The sequence below is a fragment of the Physeter macrocephalus genome, chromosome 6 (assembly GCF_002837175.3).
Source record: "Physeter macrocephalus isolate SW-GA chromosome 6, ASM283717v5, whole genome shotgun sequence".
In the NCBI taxonomy this organism is placed as follows: domain Eukaryota; kingdom Metazoa; phylum Chordata; class Mammalia; order Artiodactyla; family Physeteridae; genus Physeter; species Physeter macrocephalus.
Genome location: NC_041219.1, coordinates 86,435,228 through 86,445,298, shown reverse-complemented (window position 1 = coordinate 86,445,298; position 10,071 = coordinate 86,435,228). Strand labels below are relative to the sequence as shown.

At 54.7% G+C, this 10,071-nt stretch overlaps 2 protein-coding genes across 3 annotated transcripts in view; both read left to right on the top strand.

Annotated features, from left to right (window-relative positions):
- The window catches only part of HOXC4 (homeobox C4), a 60,585-nt gene that overhangs the window by 37,353 nt on the left and 13,161 nt on the right, over positions 1–10,071 (top strand). The window lies entirely within an intron of this gene.
- Positions 780–3,005, top strand: HOXC5 (homeobox C5). The gene is made up of 2 exons (XM_007125723.3): positions 780–1,309; positions 2,010–3,005. The coding sequence occupies exons 1-2, from the start codon at positions 856–858 to the stop codon at positions 2,222–2,224; spliced, it is 669 nt and encodes a 222-aa protein (XP_007125785.1). The 5' UTR covers positions 780–855; the 3' UTR covers positions 2,225–3,005.

Sequence of the window (10,071 nt, the reverse complement as noted above, 5' to 3'; positions counted from 1 at the left end):
ACCCGGGACCCCTCCTCCTGGGCATCCTGCCTACCTCTGCAGAGGCTGGGTTCACTTTCTCAGGCTGACAGGCACCCCCTCAACAGTATCAGGGCCCTGGGGCCTCAAAGGAAAGGGACCTTGATCCTTGGTTTAGAGAACCTGAGATAAGCCCCCTCTGGCCTGGGTAGGGGCTCTCCTACCTCAATCCCCTTCCCTCAGCCATTTTTGAACATTGAAAGGCCCTGGGGTTGGGGAGGATGGGGCCATCCGTTACCCAAGAAAACCCCGAAAAAACAGAAAACAAAAAACAAAAAAACAAAACGAACCCTCTGTGCATCCTAGTGAAGCCTCATCTCCCCTTAAAATTAAATACAATTTAAAAGGCCATTTCAGTGGTTTGTTGCAGCAACACCCAGCTTCTCCTCTACAGCGTGGAAAATCCAGTCCTGAAGGCCAGCCAGCGAGCCAGGCTGCAATTCCTCCAAGGAGGCACCAGGTGTCGCTGTGGGCTCGTTGTCCCGCCTACCCCCCAATTCCAGGAACCTTTCTTTTTCCTCCCCCTTCTCTCTCTTTCTCTCTCTCCCTCACTCCCTCTCCCCCTTGGTTGGGCTTTGCCAACATATCAAGATGCGTTTCGCCGGCTTCCATCACTAACCTCCCGGAGGTCATCAAGCCAAATTTATGAGTGGCCGCTCGAGTCACGTGACTCTATTTAAGGCTCCCTTATTTGGGAAGAGCGCATAGGATAAAGAAAGAGATATCTCCACCTATAAATTGTGCACTTTGGAGAACAAAAAACCCCTCAACTTCAAAGAGTCACAAATCACCCTTAATCAAAAAGGGTGCAGAAATTTTTTTTGGGCCCTCCCCGCCATGAGCTCCTACGTAGCCAATTCATTCTATAAGCAGAGCCCCAATATCCCTGCCTATAACATGCAAACTTGTGGGAACTATGGATCGGCCTCAGAGGTGCAGGCATCCAGGTACTGCTACGGCGGATTGGACTTAAGCATCACTTTCCCACCGCCTGCGCCTTCCAACTCTCTCCACGGGGTAGACATGGCTGCCAACCCCCGGGCTCACCCCGACCGCCCCGCCTGCAGCGCCGCGGCCGCTCCGGGACACGCTCTGGGCAGAGATGAAGCGGCTCCTCTGAGCCCCGGGATGTACAGTCAGAAGGCGGCTCGCCCAGCGCTGGAGGAGCGAGCTAAGAGCAGTGGGGAGATCAAAGAGGAGCAGGCGCAGACAGGGCAGCCCGCCGGACTGAGCCAGCCACCGGCCCCGCCACAGATTTACCCGTGGATGACCAAACTGCACATGAGCCACGGTAAACTTTAGGACTTCATTTTGCGCTCTCGGGTCCGCCTGGGTTTTATAGGCCATGCGGGGCAAATAAAGAAAAAAAACCTGCGGCCATAAATTTTACGATCCAGGCATCAATGGCTCGTAAAACTGTCCACTAAAAGGCTTAGAGGCTGTGTGCGCCCAAATTTACGACGACATAATTGGATCATAGGAACAAAACGTGTATAAAAGGCAATATTCAATTTTGGGGGGAGAGGGAGGGAGTTAAAAAAATAGAGGGATCTGAAGGGTGAGGAGCGCGGGGCTCCAGAGCGGGGATCCCCCCGCGGTCCCTCCTCCCTCCCCTGCGGAGCCGGCTCGGCCGCCGCTTGCCGCTCCGGAAGATTCCAGCGACTTGGGAGGGGCGGGAGGGGGGTCCCCGGTGCTCGGATCTCGAGGGTGCTTATTGTTCGGTCCGAGCCTGGGTCTCCCTCTCCCCCCCACCCCCTCGGCCCCTCCGGCTGCTGGGTGAAGGCTGCGGCGGAAAGTTTCCTGCCTGGGCGGAGGCGCCTCTCCCGGGGCCAGGCTGGGCTGGGCCGGGCCCGCCTGCGGCCCGCCGGGCCTGTCCTGCCCCGCTCGCGTCTTCTCCCTTCGGCCGCGGGTGGGGGCCTGGGGCTGGGATGGGGAAGCTGGGGCGCTGCACGTTATTCACCCCTTCCTGGCTTGGGGGGTTTATATTCCAGAGACTGACGGCAAGCGGTCCCGAACCAGTTACACGCGCTACCAGACTCTGGAACTGGAAAAAGAATTCCACTTTAACCGCTACCTCACTCGCCGCAGGCGCATAGAGATCGCCAACAACTTGTGTCTCAACGAGAGACAGATCAAGATCTGGTTCCAGAACCGCAGGATGAAGTGGAAGAAAGATTCCAAAATGAAAAGCAAAGAGGCTCTCTAGAGGCAGCGGGGAGGCCCGCCGAGAGCACCCCGAGCCCGCTTCGGTCCCTGCGCCTTTCCTTTTCGGTTTTCCTCTCTCGGTGTAGGGCGGGGGCTTGGAGCATCGGCTCCCCGGCCTCACAGACAAAAGCTCTTTCCCTTGGCATTCCGCATCCCCACCGACCCCAGGTTCCCGCGTGGCTGCCCGCGCTGCCCGCACTCCCCTCAGTTCTGCTCAGCACCGAGGTCCCAGGGCAGGCTATCCGCAGGATCCCCAGAGGGCTGTGGCATAGGGGCTGGTGCTGAGCGAACCCGGCCTGGGCTGCCTCTCAGGATTCCTGCCCCAGCGTGGCCGCCGGGGTTCAGGTGGGCCCTGCGGGCGCCTCAGGCCCCGCGCGCCGGGACCCTCCGGCCTCGCCCTCTCCTTTGTTTCCGGCTGCGGGCTCGGTAAGAGGATGGTTGTGCCTGGCGGATGCCGGCACCAGACTCGGGGTGCTTCCTTGTAGCCACTAAACTCGATGTTCATTTTTTTAATGATTTGCATATGAAAGGAGGAAGATGACTGACTGTCTGCCGAGGGCCCCCTTGGTTGCCCTATGCTCTCCCAACCTGCACCCCCCACCCCAAAGCCCGGGAACTTGTCCAGCCTGCGCTCTCTGCATGCCCTCTCAGGCCCCCAGCCTCAGACCGCTAGCTAGCTCAGCTATTGGGGTTCCCTGCTACTGGACCCCAGCAAAGGTCCTAGAGGCTCCTGGCTGCCCCAGTAGTCCCTGCCACGACTTTCGGTGTCCTGCTCATCGCTGTTGTCCAACTATTTATTGACTCCAGGTCTTTCCTGAAACTATATTTTGTCATATCAAATAAAGACAAAGAGAGAACAGGACTAAAGATGCCGTGGCTCCTCTCTGTGTGGGGGGCATGTATTGGGGAAAATTGTCTAAATGGGCTCTGGGGTGTTGGGGGAGGCCCACAGCCTTTAAGCCTCTCCTTTAAAAGAATTTTTAGGAGCCTCTAGGAGTATTGAGAAGAGGAAGGTCGAACTGAGCTTTTTTCCCAATCCCTGGCTCCAAGAGGACCTCACGGGGAAGGGGAGGGCACCCAAGCCGTCTGTACTGGCTTTTCCCATGCTGTGGCTGTCCCAGGCATTCAGGCCTCTGCACCCACTCCCACTTTGGCTGGGTGGATCTGAGGCCTCTAGACTGGCAGCGGCCCCACAGCATGCCGGAGCTAATCTGCAGGGACCAGGGACCCATGGCTCCACGGTGCTCAGACTCAGGCCCTTCTGGACCTGTGCAGAGCTCTCTCAGGGCTACATGGTCCCCGGGCCTCACTGGGCATAGAGGAAGGGCTGAGCCCTCAGCCTAGGGGCCTATTTGGTCCCAAAAGGATGCTCAGAAAGAGTTGGTACTGCTCAGTAGAGGGGCGCTGTGGGAGGAGGTGTGTGAGCTTTCTAAGGTGGTGGGGAAGCAGTGGGGCAACCGGCAGTTTGTACCTGCCTGGCAGGAAATGTTCAGACTGTCTTCCCCACCTCCTAGGGCCTAGGGCTATGCAGGACAATTAGCTGGGAGAGGAGCTGCATAGACCAGTGCCTGAGTTGGGTCTGTTTGCCATCATTTATCTCAGTCTCTGGGATTTTGTGTGGAGGGGGAGGGGGAGCTAAAGGGAAGGGGAAACGGCAGATAATTCAGGTGGTGCCTGAGGCTGGCCTAGGCCAAAGATCTGCTCCGCCCCAGGCTCCTGGGATGGGATGGGGGAGGAAGTACTTCATAGGAGAAACAAATGCGGGAAGGGTTCATAAAACTTTACTGCATTTCCTCTCCCGCCTCCCACGACGGGGTGATTTCCTGGAGCCAAGCCTAGGCCCCCCACACTGGGGGCGGGGGCCAGTTCAGGATCTGGGCTAGAAGTCTATTCCAGCAGCCAAGAGGGAAAGGGAGCAGAGAGGCTTTGGGGAGGGGCAAGGAGAATATTTATGATTATTAATGCGATGCTCCTTGGATTTATTATAAGGACTGACTTCTCTGCATCCCACAGCCTAAACTGCCAGTCTGTCATTTTTTTTTCTGAAAGGCCCAAGAACCTTGCCTCACCCCATGCTTAGCATGTAGGAGGTCTCCACACGTGTTTCTTGAACTGCACCCATGGCTACACCCTTCCCCTTCTCACTGCACTCAGGCCAGGTTAGGGAGCCTGTAATGTCTCTCTTCCACTAGCGCTCAGCAGTCAGCCCAGCCCTGGACCAACTCATCTGTCTCCTTTCTCTCAAATAAAATGTGTAATTTTCTTCAGGGAGTTATTTTAATTTTTTCTCCATGCTGAGTAAAACTATTGGGCGAGCAGTGAAGCGTGGAGAAGCACTGGCGTCTCCAGTGGGTGACAGTTAACTAAGAAAGAGGTCGTGGTGTCCACCATCACCCACCCCAGCCTCCCTGACTGCCGAGGCCCTGCGCTTCCTCCGGGGGGTCGAGGTGGGGTGGGGTGAGGGGATGCATCGCCCCGGGAGGAGAACCAGGAGCTTGGCCAGGGGTGGGGACAGTGTGGCTCAGACCCACTGGGCTGGGCAGGGTACACCAGCCCCGCTGTGCACTGATGCCTCCTCCCCGCAGGGCTTGGGTCTCTCTTTCCCTGGAGGAGCTGGAGTAGTGACTCCAGTCGGCCAGACTCGGGTAGACACAGCCGTGCGTGCCTGCCAGTTTTCCACCCTCTGTCAGTCCACACACCTGCGCTCAGGGCCAAGCCTCTGCTTCAGCGGCATCAGCGACCACAACCTAGACAGAGGCCTCAGACATACGCCGTTGCACTGCGAGTGGATGCGGCCCAGACTCTTGCTTTCTCCCTGAGCAGAGGCTTCTGCTTCACCAGCCGGCCTCCTGGAACAATCTTCAAGTACCAGGGTTTGGCATTGCTCTTGAGGAGATAGTGGAGGGGCTTCTGGGTCCCAAACAGAGACCATGGAGCCTGCTTCTCCACTTTGCCCTGGAACCCACCCCCTCTGGCAGTGAGAAAGAAGGGGAAGAAGCGTGACTTACCTTCCCGGGGGAGTGGGAAGAGGGGGACACGGCCCACTCTGAGCAATTAGAGGAGAGAGGAGAAAAAAAATAGTAGGAAAAAAAAATATCAACACAACCTCGAAGGCGACAGGTCCTTATGGAAGGAAGGAAGTAAATAAATAAATAAAGATCCACCCTCTCCCCTCTCCCCACCCTGCAAGGGGGATATGGGGGTGAGGCCAAGGAGTGACACAAGGGCTTTTTAGTGTAACTGAGCATTAGAGAAACACGAACTGCTTCTATGTGAATTTAGGAGTTTGAAACTTTTGGAGGTTATTTATGTGAATGGCCCGAAGGCAAGCCCATGAGTGGCTCTTGGGGGACCACGTGATGTCATTAAACCAAGTTTTATGGTGTAGGGAGAGCTGACAAACCCACAATATATTTACATCATATATAATCTTAACTGTCCAGCCACGCAGCTGCTGGTGAGGTTTAATGCTAGGACAGAGGGCCCGGCAGTTAGAGGGGATTACGGCGCTGGGGATGACGGTGAGAGAGGTTACATCTTCGCAAATGAATCCCAGACGAACGCTGTAAGTTAATTTTCTCTCTCTCTGACCCTTTCTCCCATTTACCTAATCCCGCCCCCCCGCAAAGAGGAGGCAGTTCCCACTCATGAAGGGAGGGGAAGAAGGCCTCCCCAGGCCTCCCCAGGCCGGGGTGGGAGAAGAAGAGGAGAAACCGCTGGGAGGTAGGAGGATGGGGGAGCTTGTCTCCCCAGACCAGCCCTCCCCACCCCCAGCCCCTCAGTCCCTCCAGCTGCAAGTCGACTGGGGTAAAGAGAGACCTGGTCCTTTAGAGCTTTGCCAGGTCTCCCTGACCCCCTCTCCCTTCTCAACTGAGAAGAAAGACAGCGGCAGACACAGGGATGTTTGGTGTTTGTTAGGAGTGTGTAAACTCTAGGCGCAAGTGCAAAGGGCCTCTGGGGCCCTTGTTCCGGGGAGGGGCCAGTTCAGCCCTTGGCCAGTGGCCCAGAGTCCAGGCAGGGCAGGCAGCTGGGGAGGGGGACAGGGAAGGAGGCCTTTGGGACTACTGAGCTCACAGGCTGGGAACTGAAATGGCGGAAGCATCTTAAAGTTGGAGGGTGGAGCCCAGGGAATCCCGAAACATTCTCTCTCTCTTCACCACCAGGCCTGGGTGGGCAGCTGTCCCAGTCTCCACAGTCTGGGGTCTTGGTCTGTCTGGGGCCAGTGTGGTTTCATGCCTCCCCCTCCCTCTAACTGTCTGGGTCTTTCCTGGCATCCCTAGCGCTGGCCTGAGGTAAAACTAGGCCCTGGAGGCCTAGAGGCTCCTGCTGTGAGTGGAGTATAAATGGGCATGGGAGTGGAAGCAATGTCTTTACTAGGCTGGCAAGGAAAGTCCCCTAGCCCCGAGGAGAGAGTGGCCTCTGGGCGATGGAGCCCTCAGGACCCAATATGGGCATGGTGCCCTGGGGCCAATCTTGGGCTGGGACCCCCTTCAGGTTTCTAGGAAGGAAAGGCAGAGGCGTTGGGCACGGAGGCACGACGTGTCCTCCACACCTGTGTGTGGAGGACACGTAGTGTTCACCTCCCCGTGCTTCACTGGGAGCTAAACCAAGAAAATGACAACATAGGAACGCAGGTTCTCTGAAGGGGCCAGGGATTCCAAAGCAGGGTGGAAAGCAGGTCCTTAGAGGGCAAGGCATCTAGGCCAGGGGAAAGGGGGAAGGGAGCGAGGGGGTGAGCCAGAGCAGAGGGGGAGGGAATGTTCTGGGGGCAAAGGGCTCTGGGCGCCCACTGGGTGGAGAGGTGCAGTTGAGGGACAGGAGGAGGACGCTGTTACCGTGCCCCTGTCGCCCAAAAGAATGAGAAAGAAGAAACAGGAATCAGGCAGAGGCAGGGAGCCCAGGCAGACTCTGGCAGGGTGATGGGGGACAGAGACCCAAGGACACCGGGCGTCAGAGCTGGAGCCCCATCCCTCGCTCTAGGGGACTGTCGCATGCTAGAGGAGCTGAAGAGCGGGGCGCCCAGGTGGAGAACTCTCCAAAGCTTTCCCTCCCGGGCCTCGGTCCCTCAACACCCGCCTCCCCCTCCAGCCTCCCACCCCTTTATTTTCTGGAGAGGCGTTAGGATCCCAGCGGACTCTTCCCAGTAACCCATTGGAGAATTAACTCTCATGTTCTCCCTTTCTCATTACGGGCCCTCCCGGACTCTACCCCTCCCTCCCAGTCTGATTTTGAGGATTTTTGGAAACTTTCCATCCAAGCAGCAGGGAGATGGGAGTTTCCCTTGGTCTATAACTTGACTCCCCACCTCCCTCCAGCCTCCCTTGGGTCTTGGGGAGCGAATCTAATGGTCTTCAATCAAGAATTTAACCAGGGCCAAAGTCCCACACCCAGGCAAGACTCGCTGCCTTCCCCCACTCCTGGCCAGATCTCAGTCCCAATCCCTTCAGCTCTGTGTAGCAGGGTGAGCGAGTGTGTTTCTGTTTTACAGATTTACACAGCGTCTCTTGGAGGGTTTCTATGACTCCCTCGCCCCCTTTTCCTGTTTCTTAGGCTCCAAAGTTCCATGTAAATATCACCCCTTCTTCCCACCCCAGTAATTGCAGATTGTCTTTCCTCTCAGATAATTTGCCACGGCGTTGTTGTTGTTGTTTGTTTTTTGTTGTGGTGGGGTTTTTTTACATTTTTTATTTGTTTTGCGGTTTGTATGACTAATACAAATGGAAGTAGTACAAACACAAACGGGCCTTGAGATTCTTGGCTTTCCCACCCCTCCCCCATTCTGGAATTTGAGGTTTCTCTGGAGTAGGGGGATGGGCGGTCCATCAGGTGCCAAGGTGCCCCAACTAACCCGGAAAGCTTTTAATTTTGTTCCTAGGTCTTTTAACCCTAGAAGAGGTCAAGCAACCAATCAGAAATGCGCTAAGCAGGGTCACATGGCCTTTAGCAACCAATCAGCCAAAAAGTAGTGGGGTCTCAGTCTCAGCCTTCCCTGGACTCCTCTTCCTCCCTCCTCACCACCCTCTTTAGTTCTTGGGTCCTCCATGTCTGTGATGTGAAGGGGATAAGTGATGCTGAGAATATTCTAGCCCTCTTTCTCTGTCCCTGACCCAGCTCTGGGGAGTCTGGCTTTTGTCGTCCAGTTCTAACAAAGTTATACTTCGAGATCAGTCTCAACTGTACTGGGATCTGAGGTTGTGGGGCATCCTCTGTATTATTCTCATGTTCTCCTGTGTGATCTTACCCAATTCCCTGGACTTTATAGATAATGCACTCTAGATTAGGCTGTACAGTTGGTGTGGGTACGAACTCCAGCCCTGAATTCAAATTCTGACTATGATTATTCCCTATACACTTACCTTGCACACCTTTTCGCTTTCATTCTCTTCTGATCCTCTTGGGGACAGATGGAGTGATTAGAAGAGACCTCTTTTGATTTATCTTTCTGGAAATGCTCCAGAAGCCATTAGCTTTATCAAAGTGTGTCTGGCATGGTTGGGGAAGGGAGCAAAAGTGGAGACTTTTTGAAAGTTGTATTTGGTACCTTTGGTTTGTTGAATAACTTCAAGTCAGTTGAAAGAAGCATTCTGGAAAAGGGAATCAGCACAGAAAACCAGGACCCTTCCCCCTCCCTGCCCCCATACTAAACAGGTGATGGATTTAAGTCCCCTTGCTTTCCATTCTTTTTTTTCCTTTCCATTCTTTTAACAAGATATGATGATGATGATGATGATCCTTTGTCCTGGCCAATGGTTATCAAAGGACACAGCCACTGAAGGTGTGGATTTTGGTGTTTGTGTTTATACATGCGTTAGGTCAGAACAAGCAATGGCTGATAAACTATTTCTGAGCAAGACCATCTGATGGCACAGAGAATGTGCATGTATGGCAGAAGTGCTTGTCCTCATGTCTCCTGAACACTTGACTTTCAGGTCCAGACCCAGGCGTTTCTCCCCCCACCCTCATCCCCCAGTCTCCAAGGCTTTGTTCCAGGGTTAATTTTCTGGTTGAGTTCCCCTCCCCTCCCCTCCCCTTCTCCTCCTCCTCCTGAACTCCTGCCCTCCTTGAACTGACTGAGGAGCAAGAGTTCTGATGGGCTGTGCCACCCAGACCTCTAAGCCCTCCTCTGGGGGTGTCAAGGGACAGCCCAGATTGAGCTGGGCTTTGTCAGCACCCCCCTGTCAGTTTGCCTTCTGGGTGGGGCTGATTTGGGGCCAATGCCACAGGTCAGGTGGGAAGGATTAGAATGAGAAGCCAAAGGGAGGGCAGCTCTTCTCAGAAACCATTGAGCCCCCACTTCCCAAGTCACCTTCAATCCTACCACTCCATTGACCTCTATCATGAATTAGAATTAGAGCATACAAACTTATTTTTCCCTGGTAGATGGTGTGGTAGTCTTGTCTGAGACCAATCCTCACCTCTATGTGGATATCTCATGCTGGAGTTTCCAGATTCCAGGAAAGTAAGGAAAGAAAGGGCAGGAGTGTTGGCTCATTCTAAGCAGGCACTGGGAAGAGAGATTTTATTGCCTCAGCCCCTCTTAATATCCAGGTCAACTTTATCTGTGTCTTTGACTCTCCCTCTCTTTGTGTAGTTGCTTTGGGCTGAGTTTCTGAGCTGAAACATCATTGTCCTGGGCTTTAATTCTGTGCTTTCCTTTCCTGGAGAGACAGGCACTGCTCTGAGCCTCCTCCTCAGTGGGATTGGAGACCCTGGAGCCCTTAGAGGTGGAGAAGGGACAGAATCTGGATTCAGGACCCCAAGCTAGGGCTTTTTGGCTTTTTGAAATTCAATTTAAAGAAGAGGCTAGCTGTTAGAGGGCCAAGAAAATCACATCCGTTTTGTCGGGTC

What these genes read in the sequence shown, in the direction of transcription:
- HOXC5 (XM_007125723.3), top strand. Translation starts at nt 856, where the DNA reads ATGAGCTCCTACGTAGCCAATTCATTCTATAAGCAGAGCCCCAATATC. An exon ending in CAAACTGCACATGAGCCACG is followed by an intron (nt 1,310 to 2,009) that starts GTAAACTTTAGG and finishes TTTATATTCCAG; the next exon opens with AGACTGACGGCAAGCGGTCC.